The sequence below is a fragment of the Crinia signifera genome, chromosome 7, assembly GCF_055691185.1.
Source record: "Crinia signifera chromosome 7, ASM5569118v1, whole genome shotgun sequence".
Taxonomy (NCBI): Eukaryota; Metazoa; Chordata; class Amphibia; order Anura; family Myobatrachidae; genus Crinia; species Crinia signifera.
Genome location: NC_139223.1, coordinates 118,612,130 through 118,630,843, shown reverse-complemented (window position 1 = coordinate 118,630,843; position 18,714 = coordinate 118,612,130). Strand labels below are relative to the sequence as shown.

The 18,714-nt window shown below is 43.0% G+C and overlaps 1 protein-coding gene across 1 annotated transcript in view; it reads left to right on the top strand.

Moving 5' to 3' along the window:
* The window catches only part of CYP27C1 (cytochrome P450 family 27 subfamily C member 1), a 43,475-nt gene that overhangs the window by 13,200 nt on the left and 11,561 nt on the right, over positions 1 to 18,714 (top strand). The window contains exons 2-8 of the mRNA XM_083153667.1: positions 8,659 to 8,849; positions 9,073 to 9,272; positions 9,986 to 10,195; positions 10,444 to 10,607; positions 12,674 to 12,840; positions 13,314 to 13,392; positions 14,978 to 15,181. Coding sequence (XP_083009793.1) covers positions 8,659 to 8,849; positions 9,073 to 9,272; positions 9,986 to 10,195; positions 10,444 to 10,607; positions 12,674 to 12,840; positions 13,314 to 13,392; positions 14,978 to 15,181 — 1,215 coding nt within the window. The remainder of the gene's footprint in view (positions 1 to 8,658; positions 8,850 to 9,072; positions 9,273 to 9,985; positions 10,196 to 10,443; positions 10,608 to 12,673; positions 12,841 to 13,313; positions 13,393 to 14,977; positions 15,182 to 18,714) is intronic.

Below are 18,714 nucleotides of genomic sequence, written 5' to 3'. Positions count from 1 at the left end.
TTCCACACCTATTTTGACAAATTCACTTGGCACTCAAAGGCCTAGCAGCTTAGCATAGATTATCCATTCTGAAAGAGGGCCAATGTTCTGAGCTAGAGGACAGTTATTCTGCATCATGGAAAGGCAGACCTAGTTATGGTGAAAGGGAAAACGTAGTTCTTCTAACATGTCAGTCAGTGATGAGTACGTCTGTACACCAGCTACATGACCTAGAGCTTAGGGGCCAAATAATGGAACATAAAATTTAAATCTTTAAGTGTGGCCATCACATAGCATAGCATGGAGGATTCCGGAGATTATTTCAGATAGTGTTGTATATCAGCTAGATAAAGCTATATACACACTAGGCAATATATCTGCCTTCGAGCGAATGGGCAATATATCATTAGCCTATCGGGGTGTGTGTGTGTGTGTGTGTGTGTGTGTGTACCCCCCCCAATATGTCTGAGAATTGCGTTGTTAAGACCTATTGCTTTGGCTGTGCAATCGCCTCTCTCTCTGTTTTCTGGGCAGTAGGCACTTGTCATAGCTGGGTGGGAAAATTCAAATGCCCACCTTAGCATCCGTAGAACGGCTGGTTTAAAAAGTGAGTGTATAAGGTGTGAGAGTGACCACTCGTGACAGGGATAGGCAGATTTTTCTGCAATAATTTTTAGGCCCTAAAAATGTTACTTGCCTGGATAACCAAAACCTATAATTTGATGGCAGATAAGATATTTGCTATGAAGCCAGGGAAGAAAGCAAAGCTGACCGCATGTAGTAATTCATTTTCTAGGTCCACCCACCCTCTTGTTTGTAGTTTAGTATGTCATGCAACTTGCTTGAGTAGCGCTTGAAAGCAATACTCTGGGAAGGACACTTATTTTTTTTTTACGTTGGTTTGGCCGAAGCAAGAAATACATAAATTGGCAATACAATATAACCAGATCCTGTGCTATGCATTTGAATAATGGTGGGTAGTTGGTCTTATAAAAGTGGTCATAAAAACCATGAGAGGGAGTGGGATCTAACATCTACCACCCTACATCGCCCCCTTCCCCTCTCTGCCGGGTACCGTATTCTAAATAATCGCATATGTGATTATTAACGCGAAGGACAGCTCTTGCGATAAGAGCTGTCCTTTATGATGCGGCTTCGGCAAGGACTTCCATGTCTGAGGCCCAGAAGTCCATTCGCACATGCGCAGAGGGCTGGACGTGAAGCCTGCTGGGAGGGATACGTGGCTGATCACTCATGCGGCGCTGTGATAAGGACCCCATAGGCTTCTATAGGGAAGTGGAGATTCCATCTGCAACGCTGACCTGGCGGAGGGGCATTACAGCGTATGGAAATGTGGTAAAACCTCTAATAAAGGGTTTTTTACTGCATTTCTGTCTTAGAGCATCCTGCCCTAATGCTTTGTCCATGAATGGAAAATATTGATTGCTGACATAATTTCAACTGTACATGGGTGTTAACAAATAGCTATTTCCCAGCATATAGGGGAGGGGTAATACTGAATTTTAAAAAAAATCACCTTAGTGATATCACTAAACTGTGTCTGCCACTATATATTTCTGTTGTGTTGGGTGTTTTCAAATGCCTCTCTTTATCGGGTACAGCCCATTAGATGGGGACTTGGTTAGCTTATTGGCCAAGATTTCGTTTTTGACCAAGACCTTTCAATTGTGTTGAGCAACGATATAGGGCAGTAGTTTATGGAAGAAGTGTCCTTTCCTAACTTAGTGTGTAGGCTAATTTTGGCTTTAGTAGTGTCTGAGTGGAAAAATAAAATCACAATACAGAACATTTTGGTCATATGTGGTACCAATGACACCTGGAATGTTTTTTAGAATGACATGAGGTAGCCATCTGGGTGACGGGCTTCAGTAAAGTAAGATCTGTGACCGACGAGTTTAAGCTTCGCTAGGACTTAGAGCTGGGGTAGCCAACCCAAGTCCTCGAGAGCTACCAACAGTGCATGTTTTGCAGGTCTTCTCACCGAATCACAAGTGAGCTAATTAGCTCCACCTGTGTATCTTTTAAAATGTGTCAGTGATAAATGAGTGCAGCTGTGCAGCAGCTAGGTTGTCTGGAAAATGTGAACTGTTGGTAGCTCTCGAGGGCTAGGGTTGGCTACCACTGACTTAGAGTATAATGATTAACAAAGGGCAGGTTGGAGGAGTTGAGGAATTCTTATATTTTGGGACATAAATCCTCATCTTTATGGGATCACCTGTAAAGATTATACAAATCCTAATATAATATTTTTAAAATAGTGTAGTGTTTTTAGCCACAAAAGCAATTTCTGTGTATTCATGAAATAGAGTGAAGCGCTTGTGTTTGAGTAAGATGAACTGACTATACAGGGTGACATTCTATGGGATGCGCTAAATGCGCATGTTTTATTCGCGCACCACATCGCCGCAAATCGCCATTTTCAAAATCGCACTTTTCAGTCAAAATTCGATTATTTAATGTGATGCGCATTTGAGGCTGAAAAGTGCGAAGAGGTGCGAATTGCGGCGAAGAGGTGCGATTTTTAGTAACAAAAAAGTGCGATTTTAAGTAACAAAAAAGTGCGAGTTCTTCCGCCGGTCATGTGCGAGTTTTGGACCAACCGCAGTGCGATTTACAAAACTGTCTCCGCATGACTAAGAACCCCCAAACCTATTGGCCCACCTGTGTCCCCTCCATTATGCATCACACCCCCTATATAAAGGGGCATTGGCGCCATTTCACTCTTTGATAGGAAGTAAGGAGCATGGAGAGGAGCAGTGGAAGCGTGAGTTCAGGAAGAGGTGTTGGTGGCAGAGTGATGAGTGGCAGAGGGAGCAGTGGCAGCAGCCAGTCAAGTGAGAGAGGCAGCAGTGTGGCAGGCAGCATGGCCACAGCAAGGCCAGCCTCAGCCCAGACCCTGGCCATCCAGCCCCAGCAGGAGGAGGCATCCCCATCCTACAGCCAAGCCCTAGACCATACCCCACACCAGTTGCAGGAGGGCCACATGTCAGAGGTGGAGGAAGATGCTGGTGAGGAGGAGGAAGACACTGGCATGGAGGAGGAGGGCGACCTGGCTGGTGGTGAAAATGAGGAGGAGGAGGAGGAGGAGGAGGAGGAGGTGGTAGCTGGTCGCACCAAAAGTGGCAGAATGGTGAGGTTTTCCTATGAAGAAAATGTGGCACTTGTCCGGGCTATCATGCCAGTGTTTGAGCGTCTGCTTGGCAAAAGCAATTACAAGACCACTGCCCAGCGCAAGCGGGCTATATGGAAGGACATCACCCAGACGGTGAACGCTGTCAGTCATCATAAGCGCCTGGTCCGCAATGTGAAAAAGCGCTTTAATATCAATATCAAACACCAGTTAAAGCATAAAATGGTCCTGGAGATGGAGGAGGCCACCAGGACTGGAGGAGGAAGCCCCACCACTGTCAGCTACAATGCATATGAGGTGAAGCTGAAGCGCATCATCCCACCTGAGGTCCTGCCTGGCATGCATGTGGCGGATTCCGACAGGCCAGAAACGCCACCGCGAGCTGGTAAGTGTGACCCCATGCAAACTTTAACATACGTGCCAATGTATTATACCTGTAATGTGCACTTGTATTGTTATGCTTTGTAAAGTGCTGCTGTGGAACTACATTGCCCAGCAAGGTCATGTACAAGAAAATGGCTGCTCCTACTTTGGAATTGCTGATAATGCTGGGCCTTGTAGTTCCACAACTAATCACAGTGAATAACAGTGTACCATTCTTTCTAGCAGACTAACATGTATGTGTACAAAAACCCTGTGGTGTACTGGTGGTTTAGCTGCCATGCCTACATACCACCGATTAACCAATAGTTGTCATGTGTACACTAGTTTACTACTAAGCTTTAAAATAAATATTTGAATTTAAACCAAAAAAAGGTGGTCCAGATATAATGCAGTCCTTTTCCATTGGGTATAGACCATTATTGAGAAATCAAAGCATGTTTTCCGAAAATGCTTATCCATTGCAAGGTCCTTAATGCCTGGCCATCTTTCCTTGTACAGATTGTCCGTCCCGAAGCGCTGCGGCATCCAAGAGAAGAAGGCCCGTTGCTGCAGAGTCTGCGGAAGCAGGTAAATGACTATACAACACCCCATTACACATACAGTACACACACCCATGTCACATCAACAATATCTCACACTACATTCAGCTCCTGCTGCTACATTGCAAAGGAAATGAATGTAATCTGAGCTAGGCATGTGACATATTATTACTGTCAATGTTGCATGCTGTATCCGGGTACATGTGTAAGTGCATAACACCCCTAGGTATGGGCGTCAGCCATCTATAGCCCTATGTAAAACAGTGTAGACGACAGTGTGGCCTATATATGCACCAATACTTACCTCTTCATCTGTATCCACAGGTGCTATACAACTAGGGAGCAACCCAACAGATTCTTCAATAGTGGTGCTAGACGAAATGGACATCATTCTTGATCCGGTCGACACCTTTGCGGCAGAGGAAGAAATGCAGACCTCGTCACAGAGTGATCTTCCCCCAAGTGGGGTGTCTCCCAACCCACCCCCAACCACCCAGCCACCCCATACACCAGCTACTGCTTCCCAAGTAGCTAACTCCTTGGTTAATTTCAAGGACAAACAGCTAGAATTCATGGCCTCCCAAAGCCTCCAAATTGGTAATATACAGGGGTACATGCGTGACACCTTCCTTCAGTTACGCAAAATTGCACGTAGTGTCCGGGTAGGTGTAGGCACTCAAGTGCGCATTGCCAACAGTATTGACACCCGTTTTGCAGAACGAACTGCTGCAATAAGGGAGCAGAATAGCCATATTGGGAGCATGGCCCAAACTCTCACAGCACTAACCCAAACATGCACAGTGCAGACCAATGCCCTACTAGCTATGCAGGCCCAAATACAGCAGCAGCAGGAAGCCAATGTGTGAGGTGGCACTACATCAACCCTCAGCAGTGTATCCAGCACCCCAATAAGTGGCTCCCCCACTTCCCCACCCCGTCGGAGTGTGAGGACCCGTGGTGGGCTTAGTGCCGGCTCTAGGAGTGGTGTAGGGCTGCCTGATGCTGGCCGAAGGTAGCTGCTACATGAGTGTGTATACTTACTAAAATGCCAAAGATCTTTGTACATGGCCCCACAGTTGGTATTTAGCACATGTAAAAATGCTGAATGCTTAAAAAAAAAAAAAAGTAAAAGTTGCTAACCGCATACCATTGTGTTTGTGTCTTTTTCTCAATATAAATTAATGTGTGAATTACAACCTATTATAATGGTATATGACTATGGGATTGCAGTAAAGTAGTGTGGTATAACTCCTTGGCTGCCAAAGGTTGCGGATCTACATATTCCAGCAGGCTCTGACACTCATGGTTTGGACTGTAATGGTTGTAGTGTGTCTGGGCATGCTGGCACATGTAGTTCCACAACACCAGTGAGCCATGTGTCACTGCAAACTTCATTCATACATGTATCAAGAGTACTTTGAAGGTAGATATCAGCAAGGGATAGGTCAGCACCACCACGTGCATCCGTTGGGGACTGGGGTTAGGTTAAATGTGGGTGGAAACAGATGGTATTGGTCAATCATTTTTTAATGAGTACACTTACAACACTGGTAAATTTTGGAGTACAGGGCACATGTGCTTACCAGAAAAGTAACGGCTGCTGATGTATGTCCGCAACAACTTCTTTATAGCAAGTAACAGTTGAGTAAAATGCTTAGACAAAGTGGCCTGTGATACCACCAAGGCCCATGAGGTCACAGACTGAGTGGAGGCTGTAGACAAATAGTAGAGGGCACACATTAATTTGTGGTGGCCAGACACTGCATAGTTGGCACCCACAAAATGGGACAAATCCTCTCTCACCTGCTCCTATAACTCCTACAGGGTAATGGGGTTCAGCGTAACCATCCCCACAACCTGTTGATCCGACAGGTAGTCCAGGAACAGGCGAGCACCATACATACGTGGGGTACCCAGTAGTGGGGGGGCTACCAGGATCTTTTGGACAGCTTCCTCCCTCCTGCGTTGCTCCTCCAAATGGGACACATCACAGATAAGCAACTTGAAAATAGTCATAAAAATCTACATGATTTAAACCCTCACAGGTGTCCTTACTGATGTTGGGGTTAATGTAGGGGTGTTTGGGAGTGATAAGGAGGGCACCTGTGTTGAAATTAACCATGTGTGCACTTGACCAAAATGAGTTCTGTGCAAATTCGCCAAACAGAACCAGGTCTGAAATAAGTGCGATAAATAGACACCTAAAAAGTGCGAATTGCAAATGCGCATTGCATTAAATAAGCGGTTTGTATACTTTTGAATGGGAAAACATCTGGATGCGATAAAAGTGCGAATTAATCTCGCGCTTTTGGTCCGCATACCTTTACGCACATAATATGCGATTTCAGTCCCTTAGCGCATCACATTAAATTTGCGATTTCTATGAAAAATGCGATATCGCCATTTTGTGGTCTAAATAACGCCAAAAAACGGAAATCTCATCCCATAGAATGTCACCCTACAGTGTTTGTTTTTTGTTTTTTTCGTTGGCTGACATTTGTGGGAGAAGTCAGTTTGAACGCTCTCTGAGAGTTGCTGGATTTCCAATTTATTATCTCTGTTGCCATGAAAAGCATATCCAATTATTTGTCCTTTGACATATTTGTGAGCCTCTCACACTAGTGGGGAGAAAGAGGGGTCCTGAACATTGTTTGAAAAATGGTCCATGAAGGCCATCCTCATATTAAAGAGGGTTTGATTTACACTCCACGTCACCCTGTTTGGCAGTCCACATTGTAAGTTCCCCAAAGTCTGTCATTACGGTCCAGGTTTTAAGGATATCCATGCTTGAGCACAGGCCAGTAAATAAATATCTTAGTCGATTTGAGTTTGCCACCTGGACTCAAATATTGCTAAAACTTAGACTGTAATGAGAATTTCGAAAACTCGATTTAAAGGAATATGTGACCTCTGAGTAGTCAGACCAAACATTGGATTGGAAAAGAATAAGTTATGTTCAGGTCAGAATAGAAAGTGTAGTTACCTGTATGTGGTATTAAGAGTAGGCCAGGTCTGTAGACTTGGATATCTTCTTTTTTTTTTTTTTTTTTTTTTTTTTAACCCTTTCTTCCCTCCATTGACCTGCCTGTTGTCCGGCGCTGCTGCCCAAAGGAAACCAATAAGAGAATAGATTTGTCATTATGTTTGTACAGAGCCCTCTTGACCATTGATACATTTTGACACTCTATTAGGAGAACAAGAAAAGAGAAAATAAAGCGAGTTTGACATTTTTATTTTTCGATTTTTAAATTAAAAAGAAAAGAAAAAATAACTGAACAAGACAAACCTTGCACTACGCTCTGTGTTTTGCAGCATTGCAGAAGTAGACTGCGTCTGTTTTTTTTCTTTTCTGCGACCTCACAAAATCTTTCAAATGGCGAGCATTTATATGGTATGATGTTTGTTCGGTTGATGGAGTAACCGTTTAGATGGACAGTGGGATAGCTGGATGAAAGGTGGTCTGGGTTATGAGCAGCTCCAGTAGACAAGTAGTGTTTTGAATCTACTTCTGTGTTGTATTATGGTCTTTTGATCATTCTAATCTGTGTTACTTAAAACAGGATTAGCTATGATACACCTTTCAGACATATCATGAATGAAGAAATAGTAGTGTATAGAATGGGTTTAAATACAGAGGAGTTTTTACATAATGGTTGCCCATATGTTTGACTGATGTGGCGCGAGATGCATTGCGCGATTGAGTCACTCAAAGACCAGTAGCATACAGTATTTTTCTTTAACATTTGTTTCTTAGAGAGAATGCCAAATGTGGTGGTCTTACAATCAGTCACAGATAAAGCAAGGGAAATTATTATTAAGACCTGTCGTGCAAAGAGGGCCTATTCGGGATGAGGATACATCTATATATTTATATCTTTCAGTCTCTGGAACATTTTGTGTTTCGGGGAATATGAAGACCAGTTCTGCATCATGTCCAGTAGAACTGTTAAATTGTATTTTCATTCTTAAGAAAGGAGACACTGTATATTTAATGTCAAAGCTTCAGCATCTGGTGCAGATTGGGGGATGGAACGTCTTTCTTGGGTATAAAGTGACACTGATTAAATCTATTCCCACCCCTGAAATAATCCTCCTCTTTCCATTACCGCATCCGATCCCGCTGGTCTTTTACACCTGTGACTGATGCAGCTGGAAAATACTATACTTGGCACATTCTATTTGTGCCAGTCTAGCTCAGTGTGCCATCTGCTGGCCAAACTAAGTAACGACCATGTACTATAGAATGAAGTTTCCCTGTATGAGTCCTGGAAATCCAATAGTAACCAGTTGTCACATTTGAAGGATTTGTTGTGGTGTATAATATGCAAAATCTATATTTTGCAATATAAGATTATGAAGGGAGGTTAATCCAATTGATTTTTAATTTTCAGATCGGTTTCCTATCTGCTGTTGCTATCTTTTCTGTAACTGAAATGTTACAATGTTAGCATTGCTTCCACTTGTAGTTCCTGCATATCGGCAACTCTCCCACTAGATTAAGGTTTGGTTAGTTTTAGGGGCAATGCAGCTGTACCCCATAAGTAAAGAACAAGCAGCAAATATGATTTATTAATTTTTTCTCTCTACTAATCTGTGGATTTGCAGCAAAAACACACACGTGAATACGGGAAGATATTCAAGTCTCACTTTGGTCCTCAGTTTGTGGTTTCCATCGCTGACAGAGACATGATTGCTCAGGTTCTCCGTGCTGAGAGAGAAGCCCCTCAGAGAGCGAACATGGAGTCTTGGCAGGAGTACAGAGACCTTAGAGGACGCTCCACTGGTCTCATATCTGCGTGAGTACCATCAGGCTAGTTTTGGCTATGTTGGTGAACATTCTTGGCCAGCCTCCTATATCTTAGAAGTAAATCGAGCTATATTTTGCACCCTTGCAATCCATGCACACTAGTCCATGTCCCCCTCTTTGCATTATACATAATTTGTGATGAGGGCACCACCAGTGATCTAGTAAGAACATTGATGCTTGTTTCTGATTTTGCACTTGATGTTGGTCCACAGGGAGGGGAAGAAATGGCTCTCCATGCGCAGTGTTCTGAGGCAGAAAATCCTAAGGCCCAAAGATGTGGTCATGTTCTCTGGAGGAGTGAATGAAGTCATTGTTGATTTGATCAAAAGGATCCATGTCCTCCGTAGTGGAGAAGAGGACGGAGAGACTGTGGTCAATGTGAATGACCTCTACTTCAAATACTCCATGGAAGGTTCGAGGCTCTGTACTTTTTGTAAATCTTGGACATTTTTACAGTGTGTAAGAAACTATATTCCTCTAGCATACAAAGCATCTTTGGTAGTGGTGGGTTGGAACACCTCAGTCTAAGGGTCCCCCCTATGGTCCCCTTTTTGTTCTGCTGATCTTCAGCCATGTCTCATGAATTAGCTCTGACTCAGATTTTCAGAGAATCCTTCGGAATGAAATCAATTTCTCTTTTACGATTTCACTGAAAATAAATGTATTCAAAAAAGTTCCCAGGAAACTGAAATATTGGTGATTTAGCTTAAGGGCGGGTAGGCAATCCCAGATCACGGCTGTTGATCCCTCCCGACAGCCGTGATTCAGGCTCCTTTGCGTTTTGCCTTACCGCAAATCGGCAGGCAGGATTCAATGTCCCACCTGCCAATCGGCAAAAAGTGGCAAAAAGTGGGCGTAGCAGAACGGGCCTGACAGCTTCTAAAGTCTGACTCGTTCTGTCGTGATCCCTCTGCTGTTGGTAAAGACTGCATTGAATAGGGCCCCGCCGCTTGGAAATAGCGGCGGGAGATTGTATACCCCCCTTAGTATAATAATGTGTGTTGGTGTTCCCTACAATTGGTGTATAACAGCAAGTAGGTTTTCATATTCCTGGCCAGAGCAGAAGTAAGTTAGACTTTTTACAGTGTATGACAGGTTTTTATTTATGTATCTGTTGCCCCACAGCTGTGGCTACTGTACTGTATGAATGGAGACTGGGATGTCTGGATAACGAGATTCCCAAGCAGACGAAGGAATACATAGAAGCCCTAGAGCTGATGTTCAGTATGTTTAAGACGACAATGTATGCTGGAGCCATCCCTAAGTGGCTGCGTACGTTCATTCCGAAACCTTGGGAAGAGTTCTGCCAATCCTGGGATGGACTCTTCAGATTTAGTAAGAACTTCTCATCATCCCTGTGTATCTTTAAGCCTCCATAAGGTTCAGAAACATTCACTGTAGACTTGCATAATGCACCCATCAGTCACTCTCACAAGTATTATAGCAACCACTCACATGGAGGCCTAGAGTTGTTCTATGGGCAGACGATGTGCCAAATACTTTCCAAATGCTTTGCAGCTTCTTAGTTTGGTTATCACTGTTGCACTGTAACAAGTCTTCTCTATCCCTGTATTAATCTACAGGTCAAATCCATGTGGACAACAAGCTGAAGGACATTGAATCACGTCTGGAGAAGGGAGAGGAGGTGCAAGGAGGTCTCCTGACCTCACTACTGATCAGCAAAGATCTGTCGGTGGAAGAGTTATACGCCAACATGACAGAAATGCTTCTGGCAGGCGTAGATACGGTAACCAGCAAATAGGATTTGGGTTCAGAGCTCTGAAATGGCAAAATGTTCTATGGGCTGTGAAAATGAAATCTCAAGAGTACCTCTACACCAGGGATGGGGAACCTTCAGCCCTCCAGCTGTAGTTGAACTCCAAACCCCAGCATGCCCTGCAACAGTTTTAGTATTGCCAAATAGCAAAAATGTAGTAGGGCATGCTGGGATATGTAGTTCAACAGCTGGGGGCCGACGGTTCCCTATCTCTGCTCTACACCCTTGTCTTCACTCTAGCTGATCTACTATTGTCATAGAGCCCCCTAGTGGCTGCATTGAGTCTAGTTAGGCTAGTAAGAGGATGCACAACTAAAATTCTTCACCTATGTTCACATGTTGCAATATTGGTAGATGAGGGCAGAGAAGAGACCTACGCGTATTTAATAACCCTGATACTTGAAGTAAATGTGCAGTACATGTTTAGTCTGGCACAAATGCAAAGGCTTTGTATGTCCAAGTTCTCACATTTTGAATGCAATGAATCCTATCTAATCACATGCATGTTGGCATTTATTACCGCCATATGCATGACTAATTCACAAGCCTGCTTCCAGTGCAGAATGTACTAAAGAAGAAATGCAGGAACAATCTAATCCCTTTTTTGTGTCTTTTTTTTTTTCTGCATTTCCAAATGCACTAAATCCCCTCTGGTGGAGCTCTGTTGTGGAGGGTAATGCCCGGTATAGTGGCGTTAACCCATGGAATCCTATGGGCTTCTCCATGCAGCAAACTGTGAGGAATCTGACACTCTTAACATGTCCCATGGCACTCTGCAGCTCTCTGCACATGCACAGAGGGACTCCTGGGTCAAAGACCTGGACATACAGGCACTGCAACCGATTGAAAAGGGCAGCTCTAATCAGAGCTGTGCTTTGTGTTTATAGAACTTTCAGGTTTATGACCCAGGAGTCTGACAAGGGGGTGTGTAGAGTGCCAAAAAATGAATATAAATGCTGTAACAATCAGCTATACTTGCAGTTGAAAAATAATATTTGAAAAATAAATTTGATCAATTGGGCATCACAAAATAAAAATTCATTTAATTATCACATCAATTAAAAACATAATTAATATAGATGCACATAGACTTATGCATAGAACTTAATTAGATTGCACTTATGAGAGATGTAATAAGGCATACAGTAAACCACTTGTCAATACTGAAAGTTAATAATATTGGATACTTAAGTGAGTCCCGCTTGTTCCACGATGATGCTACCTTCTTAATGAGGTTTGTAGTCCCCACGTTGAGGAGGGGATGGAGGGAGGGACGGGTGAGGGGCTGTAGAAGGGTGGGGGGGGGGGGATCCGGATTCAGCTTGTACTTGTGGGTGTCCAGTTATTCCTGCTGGAGGCCTTGATCTCTGTTTCCACTGGTGGGCAAGATGTATATACCTCACTTCACGGATAAAAGGCTCCAGAAATTATCAGGTATTTGGTTACCCAATTTGTACATCCAGTTTGGGGGTGCCGGCGTGAAAGATGGTGGGTCCGTGGGGGAGCAAAGTGGTAGCTGGTTCAATGGGGATAAGGGTGGTATCCAAAGTCCAGACAAGGGTTAACCTGATGCGTTTCGTTGCGCTCTGACAACTTTCTCAACGGAAAGAAAGTTGTCAGAGCGCAAGTTGTTCAACTGCAAGTATAGCTGATTGTTACAGCATTTATATTAATTTTTTGGCGCTCTACACACCCCCTTGTCTTTTCCTCGCATCCACCAACCAGGGGACTGAGCCTCCCCTCCGTGTGAGCAGCCTAAAAAACCATACCCACCCCACCAAGCGCCTTTATCACCTGGTGGTTATTCATTTTTTCCCTTATGGCCCAGGAATCTGTCTGTCTGTGCTGCTGTCTAAAGATGGTGTTACTAAGTGGAATCAAGCACCGGAAAGTATTTCCTTCCCTTGCTTGGTGCATTCCAAGGTTTGACCCAAATTGTAGGTGGATGCATCACTTCTCCCCCAAAATCATAGAATTTGTTATAGTTTGTTCAAGACTTACCCATTTAGGTCTTTGAATTTTTTTTTTTGTCTTAGACTTCTTTCACTCTGTCCTGGGCCACCTACCTACTTGCCAAAAACCCCCCAATCCAACAGGCTGTCTACCATGAAATTGTTAAGAACTTGGGGAAGGAAACTGTGCCCACTGCAGAGGATGTCCCAAACCTGCCGTTAGTTAGGGCAGTTCTGAAGGAAACTCTCAGGTGAGTAGCTTTAATGTTAGTGGAGTTTTATGGAGACCACCTACTGCAGTCCAGGAAGGGGAACCGCAGCTACTTTTTTGCCAAATTATCTTCAACATTTATTTTTGTTCTGTGTAATTTTTTTACAGCTGGTCTGATATCTTTATTCATAATTGTATATGTATTGTTGAAAGTCTCTTAGATCTGATTTTCATAGATAGTAGTTTTTATATTTAATTGTCAGCATTCTCTCTATACATCGCTGCCTGTGGAGACCAGCTTTGGTTAATATGCCTATTGGACATTGACAAATGCTAGGGAAAAGCTGAAAATCTAGGAGCTTTATAATGCACTGCATAATAATCCCCCCACAAAGAAAATACATTTATCCATTGGATAGCCCTGAAGAGACCATTATTGCAGGTGACTTGATACAGCCCTAAATGTGTTCCTGTTAACCCTCCATTTCACCTCTGTCTTCTGTTAATTGACAGGTTGTTTCCCGTTTTGCCAGGGAATGGTCGCGTAACCCAAGATGATTTGGTTGTGGGAGGATATCTAATTCCCAAAGGGGTGAGTGGATGGGATCAAAGCCAAATATTCTGTTTGTTTTTGTACTTTAGATGAAAATATTGCATTAATGTACTACTGAAAATGATTGCTTTGAGTTTGCTGATGATTATTTATTATTATTTATTGATTTTTTTTTTTTTTTAAATAATGTATTTCCCTTACTATGATTAGAGCTCTGGTAAGCATGGGCTGTTATTAAAGGACAATTTAAATTGCTAAGTTTTAATATTGTGTGTGTGCGTATGTATATGTGTGTGTGTGTATATGTGTGTGTGTGTGTGTGTGTGTGTGTGTGTGTGTGTATATATATATATATAATATATTTAGAAGTATTTCTCCCTGACTGTTATGGGCCCCATACATCAGCAATTAATTGTGACAATCCTGAGATCTGGAGATGATTGCCACAAGTAATTTTATGTGTGGGCATTCCCAATGCGTCTTCTTCATCTATTTACATTATGAACAGCTGAAATGACAATCGATTGGCCAATTTCCAGATATGAAGATGCAATCTTTAGATGGAAAAATCTGCCAAATGCTGAAATAAATCTGTAATGTGTGGGCAAGTCAAATAGATTGTAGAATCCATTTATCTGGCCAAAAAATCCCTGGATCTGGAAATCCAATAATTGTGATTGCTGATGTATGGGGCCCATTACCCTTCTGTAAGAGACGATCCATCTTTGTCCTCCGGTTAATGTTTCCCTTTGTTATAATATTTTGGTGATGTGCTTCAGGGTGGCTTTATGCCCTATCCTAAGATGGCAGTGAGCATGTGCAAGGACCATCTTGTCTTTAATGTGTAGTGCAGGTGTTCCCAACCTCTGTACACTAACAGTCCAAGTTTTAGTGATCTCTATGCTTGAGCACAGGTGTTTTACATACTATTTCCTTTACTTTAATTTAATAATTTGTGCTGAGGCCTGGATATCACTAAAACCTGCACGGATAGTGTGCATTGAGGATCGAGATTGGGGATGCCTGTTGTAGAGTAACATGGTTGGAGTTACTAGTCTCCTGCTTAACTCCTATGAAAGACCTGGTTAATTCCCGCTATAAAGCTGTTCTAGCATTAATGCACACTCACTGGCTGGTGAGCTGTGTGAAACCCATCTCCACTCATCATCTGTGTACATGTAACAGTGAGTACAGCTGTACCATCTATATCACTAAATTAACACCACTGGTGAAGTAGTTGGGCTGTTGGTAGTTTGAGTTATCCGCTGGTGTGTACCTGTATATAACTGCAGTATCAGCACTTACACACACCTCATTTCCAACATACAGTAGGAGCAAGTTTCATCTTTGGTCATGGCTAGCCATGGCTATTCTATTGTTCTCAGCTGCAATACAATACGTATTGCAGCTGAGAACAATAGAATAGCCATGGCTAGCCATGGCCAAAGGAGCAAAGATGAAACTTGCTCCTACTGTACTGAATTTTGTGTTCAGATCATCCATCAGGTTTTCCATCCTGATTCTCCTTTTCCTGTACAGTGTCCTGGTTATATTAAGAAATGTCCTTGTGTGATGATAATGATTCCAGATATACAGTGTCTAGAGGTTTATATGTTTTCCCCAGACTCAGCTGGCCTTGTGTCATTACTCTACATCGTACGATGAAAACTACTTTTCGGGGGCAGATGATTTCCAGCCTGGCCGCTGGTTACGACATGGACACCTGGACCGTGTGGAAAATTTTGGCTCCATTCCCTTTGGATACGGAATCCGCAGTTGTATTGGGAGGAGGATCGCAGAACTGGAAATTCACCTGGCGCTTATTCAGGTACATCTCTTCTTATGGACCAGAGTGTCTCTGCATTCATGGTATCTCTTTGTGCATCTCTTCCTCTGCCTATTGAAGCACACTAGTTCAAGAACATATCCCATTATATTTCTCTTCTACTAGATTCGGGAACGGCAATGTGTAAGTAGTTAGATATTGTGGAATGTATTTTCCCAGCAGCCAGGTAGAAGCGGGGAATGCTGGGAATAGAACCACCTGACCTGAGCGATCTGATCTAGAAGTAATATTACTACTTCCTACTTCATGGCAGCCTTAACATTGGGTTTGAATCCCTTTTGTTCTCTATAGACAGGTAAGGTTTTTGCCCTAGGTTCCACCCACTCCATGTATAAAGGTACTCTCCACCCCTCTCCCTTTTTCTTTTTCCTGTCTCCTCTAGTTAGAGCAGGGTTAGGTTTTGTTATTTTGTGTTACTCAGTTAGGCCAGTGTGCTGCTGTGCCTGGAAGGCGGAGGGGTTGGTGGTGCCTATACCCATATTCAGCCGTGGATCGGTGGTGGGGCTTGTTGTGCAAGGCCTATGCGGCGGTCTCCCTTTATATGTTGTCGGGATGGTGGCGAGAAGGGGCCAGGCGCGGGCAAGCAGTGGCCGGAAAGGTGGACACGTGCTTTCGCGCCATAGTGGCGCTGCGTTCCACTGATGGCTGCTGCTTTCTGCAAGGTTTCTGGTGAGCGTACTTCCGGGTATGCGGCAGAGGCGATGTGCGTCTAAGCACATTAGCGCTGCGGTCCACCTGGCAGTGATGCCATTTGAAGGACGCACTTCTGGGTGTGCGGCGGCGTGGGGGTTTTAAACTCGTGGGACTGTTTGTGACTGCGGGTTGCAGTCATGTCCATGCAAGTGGAGGATGCCTCTGCTGTTAAAACGAATGCTCCGCTGCCCAGGTAAGTCCTACATGCGGTGTTTTATTTCTTTAGGTTTTTTTTGCAAGATTTTGCAGTTAGTGATTCCTTTTTATTTTATTTCTAGTGTGCCTCTTGCTAGAAAGAAAGTGTGCAAGAAGCGTTGGGGCAGATGTATGAAAGATTGTTATGGGGGAGAAGGGGTATCAGCGCACATTACCTGAAATTTTACCTGTGCCACGTGCTAGTCCAGGAAGACAGAGGGAGCTTATGGAGCTAAACGCGTGGCTAAAGGGATGGTGTAGGAAAGAGGGGTTTGGGTTCCTAGAGCATTGGTAGGACTTTTCAGACGGGCGCCATCTATACAGCAGAGACTGATTGCACCTGAATGGAAAGGGGGTGGCAGTGCTGAGAGGCAGGATGGTTAGAAGGTTGGAGGAGTCTTTAAACTAGGCATAGGGGAGAGGGATGCAGATATAAACTATGGGCATATTAGACAGTACAGTGATGAAGGGGCATTTAAGAGATTGGAGGGTGGAGAAGGGGGGTTGGGGAGAAAAACTAGAATCAGTAAGAAATCAATAGAGAAACGAGATCCCAACGGTAGCATCTAATAATAAACACAAACTCAAATGCATACTGGCTAATGCAAGAAGCTTAGCAGGAAAAATTGGGGAACTAGAGGCTATGGCCACTAGGGACGACTATGACATTATTGGTATAACAGAAACATGGTGTAATGAGTCACACGATTGGGCGCTAAGCATGGAGGGATATACACTCTACAGGAAAGACAGGGAAAATAGAAGGGGCGGGGGGGGGGGGTGCCTTTATGTAAAAAAGGACTTAACATCTTGTGGGCAAATTATGATCTCAGATACAGAAGAAGATAACTCGGAGGCCGTGTGGGCAGAGATAACTGATAAAAATAAAAAACCCAATAATACAATTTTATTAGGGGTATGCTACAGACCGCCAAACGTGAACGATAGGGACGAGTCTCTACTCCTAAACCAAATCAAAAAATCATCAGATCAGGGGCAGGTACTAATAATGGGGGATTTTAATTTACCAGATATTGACTGGAAAAATGAGACCTGTAAATCATCTAAAAGCAGTGGGTTCCTAAGCTTGCTCAAGGATCAGTTTATCACTCAAACGGTAGATGCTCCAACTCGTAATGGGGCACTATTGGACTTAGTATTAACAAATAACATAGATTTAGTTTCAAACACCAGAGTAATTGAACACCTAGGGAACAGTGACCACAACATGGTCTCACTGGAAATCAACTTCCGAAAACCTCAATATAATACAGGACCGGGTAAAGTACTAAACTTCAGAAAAGCTAATTTCCTTTTATTCCGGGAAGCTCTAAAATAAATTAATTGGGGAGAGTTATTCGAAGGTAAGAATGCAGAGGAAATGTGGGATACATTTAAAAATGTGCTAGAATCACTAACTACTAAATACATTCCAAAAGTCAACAAGGGTAAATTTAACAAAAAAAAGCCAACATGGTTGGACAAAAAAGTAAGGACAGCGATCAACAATAAAACAAAAGCGTTTAAGTTCTATAAAAATAACGTAAATGAGGAGACGTTCATCAAGTATAAAGAAACAAACAAAACTTGTAAAGAAGTAATCAAAGTAGCTAAAAGTGAAAATGAAGAGCGCATAGCCACAGAAAGCAAAACTAACCCCAAGAAGTTTTTCAAGTACATAAACAGCAAGCGAATAATTAAAGAGAACATAGGCCCACTAACAGATATCAACGGTAACATTTTTGCAGAAGATAATGAAAAAGCGGAACTGTTAAATAAGTTCTTCTCATCAGTGTTTACTAGGGGAGAGCAGATAGTGGAAAGCACAGATACCACAACTGGGACAAACAAACCGGATCTCAATATGGATCTCTCGACTGAGGATATAATTTTGAGGCTCAGCAAAATAAAAACTAACAAATCACCAGGGCCAGATGGTATACATCCTAGGGTACTAATGGAGATAAGGGAGGAACTAGCGACCCCTCTATATTGCATTTTTGAAAATTCCCTATCAACAGGTATGGTACCAAAAGACTGGAGAATAGCAGAGGTAGTGCCAATATTTAAAAAAGGTAAAAGGGATGACCCTGCAAATTACAGGCCTGTGAGTTTAACATCAATAGTGGGTAAAATATTTGAAGGAATTTTAAGGGATGGTATCCTGGAATACTTAGACATTCATAGTTTACTTAGTATTAACCAACATGGGTTTGTGAAAAATCGTTCCTGCCAGACAAATTTACTGGGCTTCTATGAGGATGTCAGCAAAAACCTTGATAATGGAAACGCAGTAGATGTGGTCTTCCTTGATTTTGCAAAAGCTTTTGATACAGTACCACACAAGAGGTTGATAAATAAAATGGTGGACCTGGGACTAGGTGCAAATATCTGTAGATGGGTAGGGAACTGGCTGTGTAATAGAGAACAAAGTGTGGTTGTGAACAGTGCAGTATCAACTATTATACCAGTACTAAGTTGAGTGCCACAGGGTTCGGTACTGGGGCCCATCTTGTTTAACATTTATATTAACGATATCGGGATGGGGATTCTAAGCGATGTATCCATCTTTGCTGATGACACAAAACTGAGTAGAGTTATTGAATCAACAGAGGATGTGAACATAC